The sequence below is a fragment of the Chenopodium album genome, chromosome 18 (genome assembly GCF_948465745.1).
Source record: "Chenopodium album chromosome 18, dcCheAlbu1.1, whole genome shotgun sequence".
NCBI classification, from domain to species: Eukaryota; Viridiplantae; Streptophyta; class Magnoliopsida; order Caryophyllales; family Amaranthaceae; genus Chenopodium; species Chenopodium album.
The window spans coordinates 50565609-50590332 of record NC_137851.1 but is presented as its reverse complement, the minus strand read 5'-3'; the positions used below and the strand labels follow the sequence as shown (position 1 = coordinate 50590332).

Below are 24724 nucleotides of genomic sequence, written 5' to 3'. Positions count from 1 at the left end.
GATTTGTGGGGTCCATATCGACATGTTTCGTCGTGTGGAGCTCGATATTTTTTAACAATTGTTGATGATTATTCAAGAGCAGTTTGGGTTTATTTGTTGGTTGATAAATTAGAAGTTTTTCAAATGTTCATGGCTTTTGTTGCTATGGTTGATAGACAATTTTCTCAATCAATTAAAGTAGTCCAAAGTGATAATGTGACAGAGTTTAATTGTTTACTTGAGTACTTTAGAGCTACTGGAATTTTATTTCAAACATCTTGTGTGGGAACTCCTCAACAAAATGGGCGTGTAGAGCGGAAACATAAACATATCTTGAATGTGAGTCGTGCTTTGAGGTTTCAAGAAAAATTGCCTATTTATTTTTGGGGGGAATGTGTACTCACCGTCGCACATTTGATTAACCGTACCCCAACTCCTCTTTTGGGAAATAAAACTCCTTTTGAGATTCTTTTTGACAAACCACCCTTCTTTGATGCCATGCGAACCTTTGGATGTCTATGTTTTGCACATAATCAAAAAACCAAAGGTGATAAGTTTGCCAGTCGTAGTCGGAAGTGTATGTTCGTGGGATATCCGTTTGGTAAAAAGGGATGGAGATTGTTTGACTTGACTACAAAGGAATTTTTCGTCTCTCGGGATGTGAAATTTATCGAAGAAATTTTTCCGTTTGGGAGTCCGGAAGAAGTGAACATTCCGGTACATGAGTATGAGGATAAAAATGTTCATGAGGATTTTTTAGATTTAATTGTTGATGAAGATCATGAAGTGGGCAATTCAATTAGTGACCCAACGCCTACTGTCCTGGCAGATGGGTTTTCATTGGTTAATGGGCCATCTTCACCTCAGCCCAATTCGGACATAGAGTCTGCTGGGCCGCATGCCACTTCACAGCCCATCTCAATCACTTCTCCTGATGGGCCGCATGCTACATTAGAGCAGTCCAGCTCCTTTCCCATAGTTCATGTTGATGATGGGCCACTTTCACACAATGAAGCTCACGGTATTGGTGCTAATGCACAAGAATTGGGTCGTGGACATCGTCAAAAGTTTCCCAATGTCTTACATCGTGATTTTGTGACACATACGGTTTTTGCTAATAGTCCACTCTCTTCTCCTTCCAGTCACTCCTCAGGTACTCCTTATCCTTTAGCACATTACATAAATTGTGACAATTTTTCTGTCAATTATCGGAAATTTCTTGCAGCAATTGTTAAGGGTAATGACCCAAAATCATTCAAGGAGGCAATGAAACATGATGGATGGCGCAAATCTATGGCGGACGAAATCCGTGCTTTAGAGGATAATGGTACATGGACTCTAGAACACCTTCCTCCCGGGAAACGTGCTCTTGGCAGTCAATGGGTTTATAAGACCAAATATTTATCCAATGGTGATATTGAGCGTCTTAAATCAAGATTAGTGGTGTTCGGTAATCACCAACAAGCTGGAATTGACTATGATGAGACTTTTGCTCCGGTTGCCAAGATGACCACCGTTCGTGCTTTTCTCGCAATAGCAGCTTGCAAAAATTGGGAAATACATCAAATGGATGTACAAAATGCTTTTTTACATGGTGATCTAGCAGAGGAGGTATACATGAAGTTGCCCCCCGGGTTTGAAAGCTCGGATCCTTCTTTGGTGTGTAGGTTGCGTAAGTCATTGTATGGCTTGAAACAAGCACCTCGCTGTTGGTATGCGAAGTTGACAACTGCCCTGAAACGGTATGGTTTTATCCAATCCTATTCAGACTATTCCTTATTTACATATACTAATGGCAAAACTCAAATAAATGTCTTAGTTTATGTGGATGATCTTATTATTTCTGGGAATGATTCCGCTGCACTTAAAGCTTTCAAGGCATATCTTAGTGATTGTTTTAAAATGAAAGACCTTGGTTCCCTTAAATATTTTTTGGGTATTGAGGTGGCTCGTAGTTCTTCCGGATTATTTTTGTGTCAGAGAAAGTATACTCTGGATATTATTTCTGAAACAGGTTTATTGGGTGCAAAGCCTAGTGGGTTTCCCATGGAACAAAATCACAGACTCGCTCATGCTAGTGGCGAATTTCTGCAGAATCCGGAGGCTTACCGTCGTCTTGTGGGACGGCTCATTTATCTTGGGGTCACTCGACCAGATCTAGCCTACTCAGTTTACATTTTGTCTCAGTTCATGCAAGCACCCCGTATAGAACATTGGGAGGCGGCCTTGAGAGTCGTTCGTTATCTAAAAGGATCTCCGGGTCAAGGCATATTATTGCGCTCGGATAGTGAGCTCACTTTAGAGGGATGGTGTGATTCAGATTGGGCAGCATGTCCTTTAACTCGTCGCTCGTTGACAGGTTGGCTAGTGTTTCTAGGAAAATCACCGATTTCTTGGAAAACTAAAAAGCAACCTACAGTTTCTACTTCTTCTGCAGAGGCGGAGTACAGGTGTATGAATGGCGCCACTTGCGAATTAAAGTGGCTCAAGGGCTTATTGTTAAGTTTGGGAGTGCAACATCCTAAAGCTATTAAATTGTTCTGTGATAGTGAGTCTGCATTGCATATTGCGAGGAACCCTGTGTTTCATGAGCGTACGAAACATATTGAGGTTGATTGCCATTTTGTTCGAGATGCGATTACTGAAGGCTTAATTTCCCCGTCACATGTGTCTACTAAAGATCAATTGGCGGACATATTCACAAAGGCACTCGGAAAAGCACAGTTTGATAACCTTCTTTCCAAGTTGGGCATTTTCGATCCCAATGCTCCAACTTGAGGGGGGGGTATTAGAATATATTTAGGAAATATCATATATTTAGGAGAATAATTATCTTGTCATGATATCTTTTCTATTTCCTTATCTTCTCTAGTTTCCGTATTCATTGAGGACTAGGAGTCTAGAGATATTTGTATTATATATTTCGGCAGTGTTGATGAATGGAAGCTAAGCTAATTTCTACCTAATTCTATATATATTCACACTTTGAATTGCTCACGAACAAGCTATTTTAATTCTTCTGCCCCTTGATACACATCAAATTAACTCGTGCTTCATGCCACCCATAGTCATGACGAGCTCAAAGAACAGGTGTGATGGAAATTAACTTCCCAACTTGGCAAATAGCAGCAAGCTTGTGCATCTTTTGCACTAACACGACTCCAAATACAGTCTTACTCAGCCAAACCAAATCAATAGGTTGTATGACCCAGGCTTCTGCTAAAAGGACAATCATCTTTCTTTGCTCATTCAAGCAAAAATTCAAAATATACGTTGAACTACTCAGCAGCCTGTACTGTAGCAGAAAACTATTAGTCACTTGTTTCTTGAGATAGGAAGTATGTGATTTACATGTACATACAAAAATTACACTATACAGACGCCAAACATTACATATACAGCGAGATCAGGTTATTGTGCAATGGATCAGAGATGTGCTCAACAAGGTTCTCTATAGGTCCTTTACCAGTCACAGCCGCTTGAATAAAGAAGCCTAACCAAGCAACCATCGCCAATCGGCCATTCTTCATCTCTTTCACTTTAAGCTCCTCAAAAGCAACAGGATCTTTACTTAGATTTAAGGGGTCGAAAAGTACTCCTCCTGGATAATTTATATCACCAGGTAAGAAAATTCCCAAGGGTTCCAAGGCTTCAATTCCACAATATCGTGCATACTCTGGTCCAACCTTCACAAAAAAGGTTACAAACATAATATTACAATACAAACAAAAAGCGAACAATAACAATTGGCATTGAATAGGAAGTCAAAGAGGGGGCGGAGATACAGAACCGAGAGATTGCAAATGGTGAACCATCAAGAAACTAGAGCAGATGAACTTTTACTACTAGATAAACAAAATACAGCCAACTTAACGAAAAATCAAAATGCCCAACATGATGACATTACAATAATTGGATATAGAAACAGCTCTAGTCAACTTGCCTTTGTACTTGTGTTTAAAAATTATAGACAGGAGTTTTCTGTGACAATGGCCCATTCCAGTATTCCACTCATATTAACGCAACAATAGTCTATTTGTTAATATAATCCAAACAAGAAAAACTGGGGCTACTGTCAGAATTCAATGAGAGGTAATTCCCAACCCCAAGATATCTTGGGAACTTCCCCCTTTTCGAACGCAGAAAACTTGAATTTTGGTATCAAACTGTTGATTATAATTTAAGCATTTTCATATATTTTATTTTTATGGTTAGAATTACACTAAATAAGACTTGCTTATCCAAGCTCAAATGAGCTCTGGAGACCATATCCTTAACTCCTTAAGAGGTGGAGGCAACCATGAAATCAATGCAGGTTAAATTAAAACAGTCAACAGCTACAACTAGAATGCTACAGTTGTGAAGCTTCGATTTCAATTATGCATCATTATCCCCCACAAAGGATTAATTACAAGATATTTTATATTCCTAGGTAAACTTAAACTGCAGAAACGTCATAATGGAATTAACATGAGTTCAGCCATACTGAAAGGCCGGCACACAGGAAGAATTAACAAGCATGACTCAAGGCCTATAAAGCAAAAAGAAAAAGTATTCAATATGGAAAGATAGGGTGGGTTCTAACATTAGGTGTGCATCACCCTCTTAAGAACCATGATATAAAAAAATATTCATAATGGAAAACTAGGGTGGATTCTCACACTAGGTGTGCATCATCCTCTTGAGAACCATGTTTAAATACAGCATTAAGGATGGGGTGACAGTAATTAACCAAAGTACTGCAACATAGATACCTTAATTCTCCTCAAAATACATAGAAGAGAAGATTCAACATCAATAAAGTTATTGAAAGACCGGTTATAAGGAATGAAGAAACCAAAGGCATACTGAGAAAAGTTACCATAAGAAGGACTTGGCATATCGCTATTACAATTACTCCTTGACTGCCTGCTAAGTGGAGTCCTGGAATGCCAAGATAGTCAAGTGTCTCTCCCTGAAGAATTTCACAAAATTATTCAGCAGCAGCAGCAGCCGAAAGGACAATTTAGTGCATTAACAAAGGCAAAAAGTTGGAAATGTGCACTATCTTATAAATGAGTGAGTAACAACTCAAAGTTTACAGTACACAAGTAAAAACCATATTTGTACAGGCCAGCAAGGGCATTGACATGAATGGTTTCAAGACTTTCAACATTCACTTGGGTTTTTTTTATTTTTGGGGGGGGGGTCGCCCTTGCTTAGAGAAGATGATGAATTGGGTCGGGATCAATCTCTTTAGTTCCCCTTTTGTATTACCAGTTTCAAGTCTATAATATTTAGAAAAAGAAATAGTTTTGAATGTTGGTGGTTCAGCAGTATAACAAGTTTACAAAGCATGAACCAGATCTCTACCCCCATTACTTCCTTGCAATCTCTTGTCAAATGCTTAGGCCAAGCAACTTCATCCTTCCTCACCAAAAATCCTCCCTTCTCCATCATGACACATGCACCCTATGTTACTCGCTTGTATTGCTGTCCAATTAATTTCACCTCAAGTACCCATATAATTCTACTCCGTGATATAAATGACAAAGTCTCAACACCTTTTCCTATGTTACATGCTTGTATTGTTGTACATTTCATTTCACTTAAAGTATCCAATTATCCATATAATTCTACTCCGTTATAAAAGCGACAAAGTCTTAACACCTTTTCCTATGTTACTCGCTTGTATGGTTGTATAATTCATTACACCTCAAGTACCCACAAAATTCTACTCCGTGATAATTATGACAGTCTTAACACCTACGCAAGTATTTGTGTCCAACAAAAAAAATTAAGTTTGAGCAACATAACCACACCCCTTAATGACACCAACCGCAATTCTAGACTCCCCTTCACCCCCACATCCATATTTCCTATTGTCTCACCAACTTGTTTCACTACAAAAACACCTAATTATCCTTCACACTATTCAACTGGACATGTTCCCAATATATCTGCACAATAAACCAGCAGCAATCACCTCATGCCATCAATGGTAGGATGGATGCTTTAGGTGCTCTCCAAAAGCAAGTCATGGTTCGAAAATGCGGTTCAATCGCGATAGCAGAAACAGTCACAGTAATTCAGTAACGGAATTGATGCGTTGATCATATGTTCATGGACTTCATTGCGGTTGTCGCGCAATAATTTTTTTAGTTATAATTTTAAGTTTTATGCATTTTTATAATTAATTTTCTCATATTTTTTAGAAATTTTATATTCTTGTATACTTTTTTTTAAAAAATGGACTTAATTCTAAACTAAAACTAACTATAATAGTTGAAAAGGGAGGAAAATAGGTTGGGGGACATGTAGGAAAAAAAAAAAAAAAAAGACAAAGGTAAGTGAAGGGGTAGTTAGGTGGTGGGGTCTAGATAAAAATTAAAGGGGAAGCAAAGAAAATTCTAGGAATCCAGCTGTCATACGAGAATAACCCTAGAAAGTTCTAAAAGCATCCGGACGTCTCTCGAACCTTGTAGTGCAATATGGACACTTAGTAGGGCCTATCTTCGAAAACCGACTCCACCATCATCTTCATTGGGCCTAAAAACAGTGGACCCCCAAGTTTAGGCCCATTTGGGCCCCTAAATGGCCCATTATTATGTTATTGTCATTGGGGTGTTCACTAGAAAACAACCCCTGAGCTAAATAAAGCTCTATAGGAGGAAGGTATTGACTAGCACCCATGGGCATCTCCCTTGGCCCAAGCTATTGTGTAGCGCCCATACAACCATAATGATGCTTCTAAGGGTGTGGGGACTTGAGTCGTGACATGCTCCCTCACCCAAGTATTGACGACCCCGTCAAGCCCATCCATCGATCGAACTCTGCAATCTTGTCCTTGAATTGCCATAGGTCCACCTCTCGTTCTCATGATGCCTCACTATCTGGGATTAGACAAGATACTCGTTATAGTTTGGTACGACCCTTCTTCTAATGACCCTTTTTGCCGCAATCATCTCGATGTCCCGATCGTACGACATCACTAATGTTGTTGGCTGTTGGCACCAGTTGAAACTCGCCCCCGAAGGATCTTCTTAGTCACCATGATAGGGCTTCAACAAGCTTATATGGTCACCAGATGGATCTTAGCTTAGGCGGTAACTCAAGCTTATAAGAAACTTTCCTGACCTTGTTGAAGATTAGGAAAGGACCCTCGTACTTCTGCACAAGGCCTTTGTGCACCTTGCGGAAGACTTTGAACAGTTGCAGCAACAACTTCACCATGACAAGGTCCCCAACTTGAAAATCCAATGGGTGTCTATGCTTGTCCGCCCACTTCTTCATCTACTTCGACGCTTTGTCCAAGTAAGCCCTTGATATGTCCAACCGTTCAAGCCACCCTCATGCTAGCTTGTATGAGGTGGGGAAGCTAACAATGTAGCCCTATGACACTCCTTGCAGTGTCGAGGGTTGTTGGCCCACGACCAACTAAAAGGGCTCTTGCCCATTGCCTCAAACCGCTGCAAATTGAATGAGAATTGGGCAATACCCATCAGCTTGGCCCAATCCCTTGATTGGCACTAAAAAAAAGTGTTTTAGATAAAGCTCTAACGACGCATTCACCCTCTCGATCTGCCCATCGGTCTGAGGTGAAAGTTTTTGACGTTGTGAGCACTCTTGAGCCAGTGGGCTCTCCGCACAAGAAGTAGCCTTGCTTCGCTTTGCTTTGCCATCCGAAGATTTTTCCTTATTCTTATCCTTGTCCTTCTTCTTGAATGATTTTCCCCTATTGTGGCTGCGCTCGGTGGGTTTGGCTCCCCCACCTTTCCCTTTCCCATAGTTAGGTATCACATCTTTGTGCTTAAGTGGGATAATCTTAGGCGACATGTGGTCAAGGAGTGCCATGATTCAATGTGGGCTGTCACAACTCGAGTCCCCACACCCTCAAAGGCAGCATCATCGTCAAATGGGCTTTAGGCAACAGTCGGGCCAAGGGAGATGCCCATGGGTGCTAAGAAGCACCTTCCCTCTATAGTAGCTCAAGGGGTTGTTTTCCTAGTGAACACCCAATTGACAGTAACGCAATAATGGGCCATTAGGGGCCCAAATAAAGCCCAAACAAGTTGAAACTTGGGAGATCCACCGTTTTTAGGCCTAATGAAGATGATGGTGAAAACTGATTTTGGAGATGGGCCCACAACGTTTTAGATTGCACTACAAGGTCCGAAACCCGAGAGCTTCAAGAATCTTCTAGGACAATCTTGTACACTTTTTATAAGCTAGAGTAATCTAGATCTTTTCAGGACATTGTTCTTAGAGAGGTGTAAATCAGATTTGTGTAGAACTAGCTAGAATAGCCAAGTTCTAGGACCCTCCATCTGAGGAGGTTAGGACCTTCTAGAGTAGAATCCTCTAGACTTTTGGGAGTCCTATAAATAGGGAGCTTCCCCCTTATTTGTACATCATTCACACAAGTGTAAAGTTCTCTGAAGTAATACAAAGCAATCTTTAAGCAATCTCTCTTGTTCTCTTTCTTGCTTGCATACACAGTTACTCACTAGCTTTCCACACTTAACTATGAAGCATCGTACTTAGCTTTGCTAAAATACTTGGGGATCCTTGACTAGAGTCTAAGGGGGTGATTCTAGTAGGATGCGTGCACAAGACTTGGGAAAATAGTTAGCACGTAACACGTAAAGCAACGCTGATCGTGGGGACAATCTGTTGCGTAGTCAAGCTTGTTGCTGCATACGAGGTTAAGTGCAGGGTAAGCAATGGCAACACAGAAGAACATTGGGTCTATTACGGAGGAATCATAAACAAGCAAGAAGGTCAGTCGAACTTCGTTGCTTGATGAGAAGGTTACTTCCTTGGAGTGCGCTATAGTTGATCATCATGACAGCCTTTCAAGTTGCCGATAGTGTTAGCGAACTCCAAGGAAGGGTGGACAGTATCGAAACAGATGTCGAAGGGCTCGAGACGAGGGTCCAAGAGTCCACTGCGGAGATGAAAGACGATACTCGGCTCCTCGTCAATCGAATGGCCAATGCTATTCGGTCGGAGATGACTCAACTCAAGGACACTTTCATGAAGGAGCTGACCTCCATGAAGGAAAAGATCGAGTCCTTCCTAGCCGACGTGGTCTAGAAGATTCTAGAAACTCCCTAGTGTCGGATCTTGTAGTGCAATCTAAAATATCGTGGGCCCATCTCCAAAATCGGACTTCACCATCATCTTCATTAGGCCTAAAAACAGTAGAACCCCCAAGTTTCAGCCCGTTTGGGCTTCTTTTGGGCCCCTAATGGCCCATTATTGCATTACTGTCAATTGGGAGTTCACTATAAAAACAACCCCTGAGCTAATATAGGGGAAAGGTGCTTCCTAGCATCCATGGGCATCTCCCTTGGCCCGATGTGTTGCCTAGTGCCCATTTGACGATGACGCTGCCTTTGAGGGTGTGGGGACTCGAGTTGTGACAGCCTAAATTGAATCATGGCACTCCTTGAGCACATGTCGACTAAAATTATCCCACTTAGACACAAAGATTTGACACCCAACTATGGCAAAGAGAAAGGTGGGGGAGCCAAACCCACTGAAGGCAGCCACAATGGGTGCAAGTCACTCGACTCGACTCAAAACCTTAATGAGCACGAGTCCAGCAAGGTATAACTCGACTCGATAAGCTCGCGAGCAGCTCGATAACAATTAATATTATTAAAATATTATAGAAATATTTATAAAAAAAAAGTAAGAAATAAATAAATTAAAACGTGACATACAAAATTATATAATTATAAAATGAAAAAAGAAAAAAGGAAAAAAAAGTGGTAAGTCACTCTTCCGTTATTACTAGTACTAGTAGTTTTTGTACTACACTACTAGTTACTCACTTGGCCTAACTCATTCACTGAAATAAACCCTAGACACTTCCTAGCCGCCAACTCCTCCTCCTTTAGATTTTTCCTCTCTTTTTTCTCTTTTATTTCCAAATCTCAACTTCTAAAGTAATAAGCTCATAAAGAATATTGAAGAAGGATCAAGATCAACTAAAAGACAATTTTAACAAGGAATAAACAAGCTTCTAATATGGCAAGTTTGCCTTATTACTCTCTTTTCTTATAGATTTGTAGTTGTTCTAGTAGTTTTATTAGATTATTGATTAAATTTATTCAAAAAGTTGGACAATTTTTTGTTCTTGAGAAATTTAAGGATTAATTTGGGCGATTTTTAGCCGAATTTTACAATTAAGTTGGGCGTTTCCAGTAGATCTAGTTATGCTAGCCCATTTAAGCCGAATTTATGTTCTGTATTTTTTATTAATAGATCAACTCATAAATTTCTCAATTATTTTATGTTTTGTTTTAGCCTAATGTATATTCTATTTTTAATATATAAGTTTAATACTTCGTATTTATTAATTTGGATTTGAATACATTGTTTTGTAGGATATTGGAGAAGACTGGAGTAAGGATTTGCAACCAAAGACAAATTGAGGAAAAGAATGGTTTTCTGTATTAATATTCTTTGATTATGTGATCATTATTGTATTACTTAATTTGATGTTCTAATTGTAAATTGTTTATTATGTATGAATTTGAATTTATACTTCATTTTTAACTTTAGATTTCATTCGGTAATTTTTATAAAACTGTACTTGTATATGTAAAAATAAGTAGTCTATACTTCGTATTAGTTGAAAATATGAAATAATTATTAAGTTACTTAAAAAGAGAAAAAAAAATTTAGACAAGTAGATTTAATTGAGCAATCGAGCTTAACGAGTTACGAGCCGAACATTGAGTTTTTGAGTTATGAGCTGATTCGAGCAATCAAAGCTTAACGAGTCACGAGCCGAGTTGAGCTATAAAAAAAATAAGCGAGCAGAGTCGAGCAGTGACCTAACGAGCTTAACGAGTAATCATCACGAGTCGAGCACGAGCCATGATTTTCGATCACGAGTCGAGCACACATTAGCTCGCGATCGACTCGCTCGATAAGCACCCGTACCTAGAAGGGGCATTACTGATCGTGATCCAAGATTTACGGCAAAATTTTGGACGGAGTTGTTCAAGTTAGGTCTTTATTTCTCCACAATTTTTCACCCCGATTGGCAGATCGAGAGGGTGAATGCATTGCTGGAGCGCTTTATTTGATGGACTCTTTTAATGTCAAACAAAGGGATAGGGCCAAGCTGATGGATATTGCCCAATTCTCATTCAATTTTAAGCGGTCTGGCAACAGGCAAAAGCCTTTTCGTGTTGGTCGTGGGCCAACGGCCCTTAACGCCGCAAGGAGTAGCATCATACTTGGACGAGCTAGCACGAGGGTGGCAGGAACAGTTGGATATATCAAGGACTTACTTGGACAAGGCGTCGAAGAAAATGAAGAAATGTGCTGACAAGCACGGGCACCCATTGGAGTTTCAAGTTGGTGACCTTGTCATGGTGAAGTTGCTGTCCTAACCGTTCAAAGTCTTCCGCAAAGTGCACAAAGGCCCTGTGCAGAAGTACGAGGGTCCTTTCCTCGTCATTAAGAAGGTTTGCAATGAACCACTGGTCACCATGTGTCTGTACTACACCTCCTATACGTTTAAGGATGGCAATCCAGTTCGGATCCGACCCTACTCCGTCCTGATCCGAGGTAAAAAAATCCGCTCCGTGTCCGCGAAAAAAGTAATTCGAGTTCGACTCCGTTAAAATAATCCGACTTCAAGTCGGAGGTGGGTCGGAGTCGGATCCTACAAAAAATTCGAGAAAAAAATCCGACTCCGACTCCAATAGATAGTGGATTTTTGTGTGGGTCATGGTGGCATTGGGTGTGGGTTGTAAAGGCCCAAATAGCCTAATTTCTTAAAGTATATCGAATAACGAAAAAAAACTCGGAGTCGGAGTCGGAGTCTCGGAGTCGAATGTCGGAGTCGAATGTCGGAGTCGGAGTCGGAGTCGGCCTTTCCTGTCGGGTCGGAGTCGGATTTAGCATAATCCGCTCCGACTGACCCGTTGCCATCCCTATATACGTTACACTACCGTCGAAGACAATGGGGACAAGGGGGACTAGGAACCAGGATAAAATCAGCAGTAGGGAGACACCACCAACCCACAAAAGTTACAAGCTCTGCCCCTTCAGCTACTGCAGTCTGCTTTCTTTGGCTTATTAGCTAGCTTTTGTTAGGTGCTTTTAGGAGGAGGATAAGGAGTAGTAAATGTAGCAATTAAGGGTCATTGTCATGACTTGTGAGTGCAAAGTAGTATAAGTAGTAGTAATCTTAGAAAGGAGAAATCATCCAGAAACTTATGTATGAGAACTCTTGGAGACTAATGGCCTAAAGTCATTCACTTGTTAACCTTTTGGTTATTAATCCTTCAATCAATCAACTTTCCTCTTCCATTATTCGAACTTGTCTTCTTGGTTAGTTGTTCTTAGAGTGCAGATCGTTGCAAGGTCAAGAAAGTTTCTTATAAGCTTAAGTTACCGTCCAAGCTTAAGATTCATCCGGTGTTCCATGTAAGTTTGTTGAAGCCCTATCATGATGACTAAGAAGATCCTTCTAGGGGCGAGTTTCAACGGGCGCCAACAACCAACAACAGTAGCTGCGTCGTACGATCGGGACATCGAGATGATTGAGACAAAAAGGGTCATTAGAAGAAGGGGCGTACCAAGGAGTATCTTTGTCCGAAGAAAAGGCCTTCCATATAGCGAGGCATCATGGGAACGAGAGGTGGACCTATGGCAATTCATGGGCAAGATCGCGGAGTTCGATGGAAGGCCTTGAGGGGGTCGTCAATACTTAGGTGGGGAAGCATGTCACGGCTCAAGTCCTCACACCCTTGGAAGCATCATTGTGTTCGTATGGGCACTAGGCACCAGCTTGGGCCAAGGGAAATGCCCATAGGTGCTAGTTAGTACCTTCCCCCTATAGAGCTTTATTTAGCGGGTTGTTCTCCTAGTGAACACCCCAAAGACAATAACACAATAATGGGTCATTTGGGAGCCCAAATGGGCCTAAACTTGGGGGTCCACCGTTTTTAGGCCCAATGAAGATAATAATGAAGTCGGTTATCGAAGATAGGCCCCACGAGTGTCTAGATTGCACTACAAGGTTCTAGAACTTTCTAGGGTAATCTTGTATATTCTCTATGGACTATAGTGTAGAATTATCCAGAACATTGTACATAAGAGATGTAAATCAGAAATGTATAGAATAGGCTAGGTTCTAGGACCCTCCATTTGAGGAGGTTAGAACATTCTAGAGTAGAGCACTCCCTAGGCACTTAGGAGCTCTATGACAATAGGCCCATTTTACAATTCTTTTAAAGCTGAAGAAAGTCAAACAGCTAGGATTAATGACAATAGGCCCATTTTACAACTCCTAGATATCAACTTTCCATTCTTTTTACAACCCAACCTAGCACCCTTTCTCATAATCCATTTATTAGCCCCAACCTACTCACCCATTCATCTAGCCCACAAAATTCTAACTCCAACATTAAACACTCCACCAGGCCTATTCTCCATCCTTAGGCCACAAACCAATATATTATGCCTCCAACTCTCCCATCCTACTCTTTGTATCATTCCATGGTAGGTACCAGAATAGTTTTTCCTTAACTCTACCATTGAAGGATGAACAAAACCTCACTGATAAGGAGCCTTATGCCACTGCCAGGAATCAAGTGTCGACTACTATTCACATTTAGGACAAGGTGAAAGTTTAGGCGACGGGTAATGCAAGTAATCAGTATTTAGAGGAAGGGTATCTTAGTCATAATCTATTAGTAGTAACTTGGGGAATAAGCTAGAGGTTCGTTAGAAAGGATTTACTATAAATAGGTCTCATCAGGAGGAAAGAGGATATGTTGATTATTGTGTGGCTTGTTATTGGGAGAGAGTAAGTCTCTCGAAAGCTCACATTCGGAGAGAATCCACCTCACGAAAGTGGATTTTTCATTTGATTTGTTGTAATTCTCATCTTATCAATATAATCATCATTTTCTTCTTATTTGTTGCCATTGTTAGTGCTCCCTAGCAATATCTCAATATCCCATGCATCCTCCAACATACAACATACTTGAAAAACTGTATTGATAAGACACAAGTCCCAAACTCTCTATTCACATACAATAACATTCCCCTTGAAACGTGTCAAGGGCATCAAAACCCATGCCAAGTTGTAGCTCCATTGGCTAACAGAGCATTATAAGCCCATATGTTCCTACTTGAGTCCCACACCAAAGGTATTCTATGGACTCAGTTTGGATTCCCCATCGCCGCACTACACCAAATGATGCCCCACCATGGTACTGCTGTCTATAGGAAGCCAAACTCACCCCTCATCAATGAGTATTTTCTTTTTACGTTCAGAAAGGTTCACTAGAGGATATTGCAGTTTCAGACAATGGTAGATGCCACAGTAGTCCATGACTTACTGCATGAATCTGAAAAGCAATGCACCCCAAATCATAATTCTGCCTCTTTAGTCTCCAACAAAATTCTCAACACCCAAAGTCCAAGAGGCTTTTCATGTACCAGCAACCCACATATTTAGGTTTTCTTCCTATCTTAAGAGGATAGTTACAAACAAGTAACAAACACAAGTCTAAAACAGATTTATTCTTGTGCTTTACTATAACAGCATATTGTATAATAAGGTCCTAAATTGATCATGTCAAAAAAGATATTTCAGGCAATTTTGTTTCCAACCTCCCCACAGGAAAGGGGGTGCTTCCTTCGGTAGAATAAAAAATTGTCACCTTAATTTTGTGCTTTCAAGACGAACATCGAAAAGGGTAGATACTCAATTCGCCTTGTTTTAAACTATGAAGGCATTCACTAATTTTAATACACTACACTGTTGAATCACACAACATTATATATTGACAGTCTTTGTATCATATTTGAGGCTATAATTTTCCTTTCAGTTCTCAACTGTGAAACAAAAAAGGGCGTAGCAGACTAGCAGTACATGATAATTTCACACATACAGTTTGTTATTTTGCTCAAATTTGAAATATATTTTAGTCTTGGGCCTCCTGGCAGAAAGGAGTATGTAGTATATTATGAAGTGTCCTATAAGCACTGCTCTATATTTTAAGGAAAAATCCAATTAATGATTCCTTGGTTTCTCTTTAGATAAATATAATACTCAAAATGAAACTTAAGTGATGCTTGTGGATCAAGAGACTTGCCATAAGTTTTGAGTAACCAACTCTCCACCAGACAGGTTCAGCAAAGTGAGAAGCTCCACTAAGATCCAGTATTTCTGGAATCAGAGCACCAAGAGCCCCAAGCATAGCCCAGCGAGCATGGAGTATCTCAAAGCTGCACATGACAACAACAGACATGATTAAAGATGGTTAGGCTAAGCTGGTCAATTGGTCAATGGCATACAATGACTATTAGAGGTGGCTTAAATGATTAGAGATTATCAGAGAAAGATTATGTTGTTTGTCTCTCTATCTTAGAGAGGATGTGGTCGTAACCTTGGCACAAAGGTAATGACTGAACAAGTCTATGATGTTACATATAATTTGTGTTACCATTATGACTTTGTGTCGATAACACCAAAACTAAGTCTGATAGGGTAGAAACACAAGCATATACATAGATGCACAAAGTACCTAAACTTAGTCTTAGTGTTAGAATCCAACTCCTTTTGATGTATTTGTTTCCCTTTAGATGCTTTCTTAGAGTTTAGTTTATGTTTTCTAGGCCTTATGTCCCATTATTGTGTTACTGTCAGTTCAGTGTTCACTAGGGATTCTATGCATGTACTACATTAACCTCTTTAGAGGGCGAATGATTAATGAAATCTTAAAACCTTCTACCAAGTGTTGTCTTGCTTTTATGCTTGTTTGTTGTTAGACCTTTATAGATATTGTGTCTTACTTGCATATTAGCTCCCCTCCAACCCAACTTGATGCGCTAAGGACTCGTGCTTCGGACCCACTTGTGCCCGCTTTGAAGTATCGGCCGTCACAAACCCCGACCACCCGCACTCCGTCGCCCAGATAGACGCGAGTGCTCCTGAGATTCTATTGCCCGCTTATGTTGCTTTGTGCTCACAAGCCCCTCTTTCGCTCAAGGCTAGCGTTCTTGCCGCCAAAAGGCTAGAGCGCACCGCACGTTTCGGGGCCCAAACTCCCGGACCGTGACACTTAGGCACAATCACACCTTAAGTAGAGTTGATAACTTGATACTAACAAATGAGTGATAACGCATATACAACTTAAGATTCTACGCTTTAATTATTACTCTACCAATACCTAACAACAAAAACAGACATATGGATCACTTGTATATTACTACAAAATAACACAACCGACAATCCAACAGATAGGCAAACATTGCATACCAATATTACCAACTAGTACATATAGTAAGATAAAACAAACAGATAATTTCAATAAGAAAATAAGCAAAGAACAATACTTGTAATATCTTAGCAAAGCATCAGGATCCTTCCCAAGACCAGCAAGATCAAAACCATAATCTCCAGGAAGTTGTCCAGTAAGATACGATGGATATTCAAAAGGTATTGGACCAAGCCATCGCGGTCGTCCTCCTCCATACCAACGACTGCATATATTACAAAGCCTTACTTCAACCATCAAAAAGGAAATTAATTTCACAAATCAAGCATTAAGTTTAATGCTATTTCTATCAAACTAGAACTACATTAGATTATACAAGCATAAACCCCAATAAATAAGTAGAGTAACCAATTGAATGATATCTAAACCCTAAATTGCACAATCAATCAACAAAATTCGAGCTAAATCAATCAACAAAATTCGCGCTATATCAATCAACAAAATTGGCGCCAAATATAAGAAAGAGAAGCATAAAACCTGCGATTGCGCGCCAATTGAGCAAGCCTATTGCGCTGAATAGATTCTTCGGCAGCGGATAATTTCTGCTGTAAAAGACGTTTCTGGAGAGTAACAGCAAAAGGACTGCTGGCAAAGGCTTTGACTGCCGTAAAAGGAATTGCTGAGAAAACCAATACACCTGCAACCTGCAAAATTAATCAAATATACAATTAATTGTGAAAATGATGAATTAATTTGAATTTTGAAAAGGAGTTTAACGGCTAACCTCTTGCCATGAAGCTTTAGGTTGACGACGCCATGAAATACTGGGTTGAAGCTTTAGATGATGATTTACATGTCCAGAAAATTCAATCAAAGGTTTAGGAGTAGTGCGAGTATATGGTTGGATTACTAGAGCCATAACTATGAATATATGGAGTCGTGTCACACACACTAATACTCTTAAGATTTATTACTAGTGTGAATAGTTACTCCCTCAGTCCATATTTGTGTTGCCCCCATTATCAAAAGGACGGTTAGACTTTGATAACTTTGATTGTAAATTATTGTTACATCAAAGGAAATACAGCGATGTGCGATCTTGTTTGGTTCATCTTATTATAATTTTTTTTCTACCCTTTATAATTTTTACGTATAGGAAAATTGAGATATAAATGTTTTAATACGTGTCTTGGATATCGCATAAAGTTAAATGAATCATAAATAAAGGGACAAACAGAGTATTTTAGGGTTACATGAAATAAAAAGGTCATACAAACATAAAATAAAAATGTTACATGACTTTATCAATTAGGGGGAGGGGGGGTGGGTGGGTCGTGGATGGAAGAATCATGATTCATGGACCTTGTGAGAGGTGACGTAAATAGATGGAGAATTTGCTATTATAGTTTGTATTAGTTAATGGGTTATTTTAATGGGGGTCTTTTATTTTTTACATGGAAAATTGAGATCTACTATAGTATTGTGTTGAAATGGAAAATAGATAAGGATTTGAAAAGGAGCGGAAGTAGTTTCAAGCCTGCTATCAGTTGAGCAGCTCTAATTGACATATTGAAGAAAATGCAAATTTAGTTTGATCACTTTGACTGTGTGGGAGACGACTTTCCTAGGGACGCAACAAAATGGACTTGTGTTGTTCGGTTGTTCAAACAAAAACAACAAATCATAACTTATTGGACTACACTTGTTGGTAGAATTTCTAAAAAAACTCACGCAAGCAATTATTTCAAGCAATTACTTTATATTTTAATTGATGATTAACACAATTAGGGGGGGGGGGGGAAAGTAGAAATTTATGAAAGCAAGGTTTTTGAGAAATCATTTGAAAACCCGAGTAGCTTTGTTAAGTTGTTTGGTTGGGAACAATATTGATAGGAAGTAATCTCCCTTAGTCGATTCCCAATAATATGGCTAAGTTGTTTGGTTGGCGACATTTGAATATGAGATTTACATGATTATTGTAATCGCGGGTGCTTGGTAATTTATTTTCCTTGTGATAAGTTTAAACTCTTGTGAATTTTTACTTCTTTTTTTTGTCAACTAAACGAATAACCAGTGTATCGATTTCACTTTTCACATTTTTTTTAATCCAAACAAGCACTTAAATAAGTTCAATACAATACAGGAAAAGGTCACGTGATGAGGAGTAATTATAGGGATGATTAAAAGAAAGGCGAAAAATAAAAAAGGTGCCCAAATGAAGTCTAGTTGCTGCTTAGCACTCTTCATCATTCATTGCTAAAAAACCTCAAGTTTTGAAATTAGATGTCTTGCTACTAAACTATGTATGTCATTATATCATATTTCATATTCACTTTTGCAAACAAATGAATGAAAAATTGAAAAATAAAATTTAACTAAGGGAAGCTTGGGTCTTGAATTATACATACTCCATATAATTTTTAATCTTATATAATAACTCAAGACATGACAATACTCAACTAACATTACCCAATCAAAAAATAAATAAATAAATAAATAAATACCCAATCATTGGGTTCAGGGCCGTCTCCGGCGATTCGGAGGCCCTGTTCTAATTACAAAAGTTGGGCCCTAAAATATTTTAAGGTAATAAACATTATTATTACATGACTATTTTTACAAGATATAGAGCCTTAATAATTTAATATTACTAAGTTTTTAATACTATGGAGTATCAATAATTCAATGAGACAATAAACAAAAATAAATAATTACGAGACGGAGAAAGTATTCAAAATGTACCAAAGAGACCTTACAATTGAGAATAGATTACTCTTTTAATTTTGCCTATACTACTTTAATTTTCTAAAAAAAAAAAAAAATAAGTGGTAAACTGGTACAATTAAATGAATTACCACCATTAAAAAAAAAAAACGAATTACAGTACCATTTAAGAGATATAATTAAAAGAGTTTAATTTTATTTAGAAATTCAAAAACTAAAGTCAAAAGCATTAATTGGAAAAGAAAGAAGAGTAGGAGAGTTGAGTTTTGTTTGGAAATAGGGTAAGCTTGTTTTACGGGAAATATCAAAAATGGAGTGAAGAGATTTTTTTTTTTTTTTTTTTTTTTTTTTTTTTTTTTTTTTGTTAAATGTTGAGAACCAGATTTTCTAAATTTTGGGCCCCTGACTTTTGGGGGCCCTGTTCCACATGAGAAAAATCCGAGTATAAGACGGGCCTGATTGGGTTAGATGATACATAGTTAGTTTTTGACTTAGGTTAGGTTGAAAATTAAGAGACTGACTAAGGTTAAGTTTTATCCGTATCTGTAGTCAAAAATAATAAAAATAATAATTAAAAAAAAAACATTACCCAATCATTGGGTTAGATAATACATATTTTATTATTTGGGTTAAGTTCAAAGTTAAAAGGTTGACTGCGGATAAGTTTTAACCGTATCTGTAACTGCAATCAACATTCTTTTAAAAAAAATTAAAAGACGTTGACTATAGTTAAATTTTAACCCAAAAACATGTTTGAATTTTGTGGTTGGATTTAACCTTAATCAAGGTATAAGTGTAATTGTGAAACTAAAGTCAATAACTAATGAACATCTTTGGATGAGTAGATAATACTTCATTACCTAATCTATTTATAAAGTTATAAAGCCCTGTTTTCTTCACCTTCTTATGTTGACTTGATATTAATTTTATTAAACTTAAATTATTTTTACTAATTCAAACTAATTTTTATTGATTCCCTAGTATATTTGCTCTTTGAAGCTATTAACTTTTACTAATTAAAAATTATTCTTGTTAAACTGAAATTTTTTTGGTTGAAATAAAATTATCTGTACTGAATATTCTTATTTCAAGGCGAAGAGAACAAAGCCTATTATTATCACTAAGCATTCCACCACTACCCACAATTCCACATATCCACCACTTAACCCACCCAATAACTCCGTATTCCAAAACGGCAACACCCACCCACCACAAAACCCACTCAAAAATCCCATACATTTGTTACAACTTACAAAGTTACAACCAATTGGAAATCTGTAGGAAGCTTGCTACTTTCATTTGACAAGCAGTAACTTTAACAAATCAAAATTCAAAATATCAGGTGAATGACTTACAATCTTGCATTACAAACAAACAGGTAACAACAGTACATATTTCGCGGCTTTTCAAACCTAATCAGTATCCTTGTGATTTTCTCGATAAAAAAGAAAGATCAAGTACAAAGCCTTGGTACAAACTGTATTTGATGCACATTACAACATTATTTGAATTTTAAACAACAAACAATAGAGATGGTTTATGTCGTATGATGTAGACATGTGTTATACAAAGAGGAAAGATACAAGATTTCACCCTTAAAAATGGAAGTGCTCTAGGAAAATTGTTGTTCCCTTCTCCAGATTCTCCAAAGATTGAGAGCATACTGAAATAGTGTAGGACTTGAGTCATCGAGGGAAACTGCTAGCAGGAAAGTTGCGAAGCGGGTTTTCCTTGAGTAATTCAGTTTCTCTGCAAGACAGTATTTCTGTTATGATCAATTTGGAATGCCAAATCAAACATACTTCAATAGCAGTTTAAGAAAACATACCTTTTGAGGTTAACTTCATCTCTGTCCTTCAATTGGGAATTTGTAATGTTTTGAGAATCATTAGTTTGTTGCAATCTGCACGAGATAGAAGATGGTAAAAATTAAGCTGCCAGGCGGAGTTACAAGTTTCTCATGCAACCACAGCATACTGTAAAATAGAGAACTTCTAGGAGTTTCAAGTTACTGATCATGCAACCAACCTACAGTGTAATTTAAATTTTCTAAACAATATAAAGAACTTTATGATTTATAAATGATACATTCGATCATATTACAAGCAGCAATATGTTTATGTCTGAGGTATTAATGTGATAACACAACAGCTCCCATAGAGAAATTATTCGGTAAAATTTACATGAGCTCCGTTCACTTTACTAACAAACTTCTTTATTTATAATACTTACTCAGAACATTCCTCATCAACAAACACCTCAATGGCAGGAGTGGCAACTCTTCCAAGTCTACTGCCGGGCCCCTGCATAACCTGTGCATGGTAGATTGTTAGATCTTGCTACTGCATCTATCCAGGTTTTATCCACAGCCAGATCCTTTCATCTTCAGAAATTGAGATATTAAGTGCAAGTCCAATAATTACCTTATATGATGTCCACTTTGCAGGGATTGCTTTGTTTTCTTTGTTTCTATCTTTATGAGTGGCAAGACTATCCCACTGTTTCGTATCAACTTTTGATATATCTACCCGATGACTGGAGCTATTCTCAACGTTTGTATCCTTATAGACAGCAAAAGATAATCCGTCACCCCTAAAATCATAAGAATACAAGTTAGTTCTGCATACCAGTAAATTTACCACACTTAAGTCATATCAGCAGACCAGACTGACTCGCCATATGTCAATTAACTTTGCTTACTTATTTCCCTTGGCACTTTTCCGGGCATTCTCTGCAGCTCCTGCTTGGTATCTTCCTGGATTACAAAGGACATCTTTTAGCAAAGAAAGGAAGGGAGGGCAAAAATAAATGATGGCACTTCTATTATGATCAGCTGAAAAGCTTACTATTTTCTCCATTGGACAGCACAGTCCCAAAGCTTCGATTTGATAGACCATCCTCTGTTACATATTCCTGAAAGAGCGGAGGATAGGACTAATTTACATAAACATTACGTAAAAATGACAAGCTATCATAAACTGACAGTGTAAAAATCCATACATCGATGGAAGCTTTAGATCTCCCCATTGAGCGAGCAAGAAATTTTCTGTAAGCTGCTTCCAACTTTTCATGTGGCTGAGCATTTCTATGCATAGGAAACAAAATTGAATCAGAATGTCTCTTATCCATTAATCATTCATCTACAGGGAACATACATGCAGAAGCTTCAGATATACTAATGGTTAAAATGCAAATGGGTTTATATAGTGAAGCAAAAGGCAATCCTATTGCACGTGCTCAAGTTTGCAAAACAACTCTAACCGAACTTCTAATGTTAGCAGCCATATGGTTAAGTTAGACATGTAATCTTTCTCTTAAATTTCTCAAGAAATACTCAAGGTAATAAATTACACCTGATACAAATCTCATAACAAACAACACAAATCTGAGTCAAATGAGTAGCCTCAAACTTTGTCATTAGCTGAATGATACCTTCAGGATGTGGGAAATTCTCCACAGTTGTAACAGTTGTTCATTGAAGTATAGGTGCTGGGACACTGGGTGATCTGATGTAGTATATCCCTGGCATAAACGGTCTATATAATCATGTTTATAACCCCACCCGATGTCCCCCAAACATTAGCTGAATGATACCTTCAGATGTGGGAAATTCTCCGCGGTTGTAACAGTTGTTCATTGAAGTATAGGTGTTGGGACACTAGGTGATCCGATGTAGTATATTCCTTGCATACATGGTCCATATTATCATGTTTATAACCCCACCTGATCTCCCCCAAACACTAGGTGATCCGATGTAGTATATTCCTTGCATACATGGTCCATATTATCATGTTTATAACCCCACCTGATCTCCCCCAAACAACCACCACCATCTTTATCTTATTTCTGCTTAGTGTCATGATATCAGTCACAGCAAAAAAATCAAGAACTAAATGTGTTTGAACTCAAGGCTCCAATATATGACTACATGTTCCAAGCACGATATCCAACACCATAATATAAGCCAAATACCACAACTCCTTTTAAGACTAGCACAACACCTCACATAAAAGTCAATAGTATCAAGGAAAACGAGTATGAAATTTGAAGGGTTATTAATATCATCATATCTGACCACTTTGTTTAAAGTTGTGCAGCCCAAGTTCAACAACAAAACAATAAAAGTTTCCTATTTTCACAAACAATGTGAGGCAGCATCCAAAATGCATTTGAAGTATGATTAACCAACTGCAGTCAAAACAATCAGCCATCCTATAAGAAATAAGCATAAGAAATCAAGTTCTTGATGGAAGTTAGCTCGAAAATCTACGTGTTCCGTTGATGATCCTCTTGTATAGGAATGACAATGAAGCTAGTAGTGTAAAACCAACTAAGCTAGAATGCAAAAATGAGTATAATGTATAAAGCTTGAGGCATAAGAGGGCTCACATCGAAAGGCCTCGATTGAAGACTTCATTAGCAGTTTTGATCTTATGTTTGGATTCCATATACAAAGCATAAGATATATAGTATACAGAATGAGATTGACCAATGTTATTAGCATCCAAAAATCTGTAAATCACTTCAGCATCCTCACAATTTTCAGCCTGAAAAATCCAATCACAACAAAACTATTTAGTACTACAATCAAATTCAGACAACTCCTAGCAACTATAACTCGGTCATATTGATTAAAAGTACATACATATTCAAGCCAGACACTAAGATAACGAAGATCATCACGATAGCGATCATCATGCCAAAATGTTCGAACACACTGCTCGTATATAACAAGTAAACCAGAAGAGTATCCGGCAGCCGGAAACGCTTCTTGGACCCACTTAATACACCTGAATCATACATTATTGTATATCAATTATCCACTTTCACAATTTGCCAACAAAAGCTAGGGTTTTGAAATAGAAGGAGTACTCACTGAAGCCAAGGTTGAAGTGGGTCATCACCTTCATACTCATCAATGGCAGCAATCAATTTCCTAAATTAGAAACTATAATAAGTAAAATTGTAGAATCAAGTATAAAAAATCAAATGATAATGTAAATACCTTCGATTAAGTAGAAGAGAATGTTTGAGGGGAATATTAGAGTGAGATTTAAGGGATTCATTCAAGATTTTGATATTACGACCTCGTTTTAAAGGGCGAACATTTTCCTTATAATTATCCCATTCAAATTCATCATCATCTTGTTCATCTTCTTCAGATTGATGGGGTCGTTTCGATTTCAAGCGCATTTCCATCAGAAATTGGGATTCTGGGTCCATAATTTCATGGTGATCTTGGGTCGCCATTAGAATTTTGCAGAGAAAAGAGAGAGAGTATGATGGAGAATATGAAAGAGGTGAGCAAGAAAGAAAAGCAATCACACCGAAACCTAGTAAACAGAGGAAGATGAGGAGAGAGAAAATAAAAGAAGCGGACTTTCTGCAATTCAAATTCTCTAATCCAATTGATCCGTTGGGACTTGGAAGGCATCGTTGTATATATGGGCCTTTCACCTTTGGACCTCCATTTTTTTTTATTTTTTTTTAATAAAAAGTCTAAAATGACCCGACCCGAACCTAGTATCTCTAATTTCTAATCTTATTTTTGGGGTTTATTGCTTATTTTATTAGTTTTGCTTATTGTGCAAAAAAAAAAAAAAAAAAAAAAAAAACAAATTATACAAGTATGCGTTCGGAAAAGAATTGATCTTTACTCTAAAAAGACATGAATACGGTCTATTTCTCTCACCCAACACTCATACGTGCCCCTGGCGGTTCATTCATTTGCCCATAGACTAAAGCCACCTACTCTACAATATTTTGTTAATTGATAACGCCGA

At 38.2% G+C, this 24724-nt stretch overlaps 2 protein-coding genes across 2 annotated transcripts; both read right to left on the bottom strand.

Moving 5' to 3' along the window:
• Positions 1-3199: 3199 nt before the first annotated feature.
• LOC145591045 (chlorophyll a-b binding protein 7, chloroplastic-like) lies at positions 3200-17204 on the bottom strand. The gene is made up of 6 exons (XM_081647433.1): positions 17002-17204; positions 16755-16921; positions 16336-16482; positions 15089-15225; positions 4841-4929; positions 3200-3665 (listed from the first exon to the last, which is right to left on the bottom strand). Exons 1-6 carry the CDS (start codon positions 17134-17136, stop codon positions 3369-3371), a joined length of 972 nt encoding a protein of 323 aa, XP_081503559.1. The 5' UTR covers positions 17137-17204; the 3' UTR covers positions 3200-3368.
• Positions 17205-20295: 3091 nt separating this feature from the next.
• On the bottom strand, positions 20296-24424 carry LOC145591044 (mitotic spindle checkpoint protein BUBR1-like). Its single transcript, XM_081647432.1, has 11 exons — positions 23947-24424; positions 23818-23877; positions 23587-23731; positions 23331-23488; positions 21942-22026; positions 21788-21854; positions 21642-21696; positions 21365-21533; positions 21174-21253; positions 20770-20844; positions 20296-20690 (listed from the first exon to the last, which is right to left on the bottom strand). The coding sequence occupies exons 1-11, from the start codon at positions 24189-24191 to the stop codon at positions 20627-20629; spliced, it is 1203 nt and encodes a 400-aa protein (XP_081503558.1). The 5' UTR covers positions 24192-24424; the 3' UTR covers positions 20296-20626.
• Between the last annotated feature and the right edge of the window lie 300 nt (positions 24425-24724).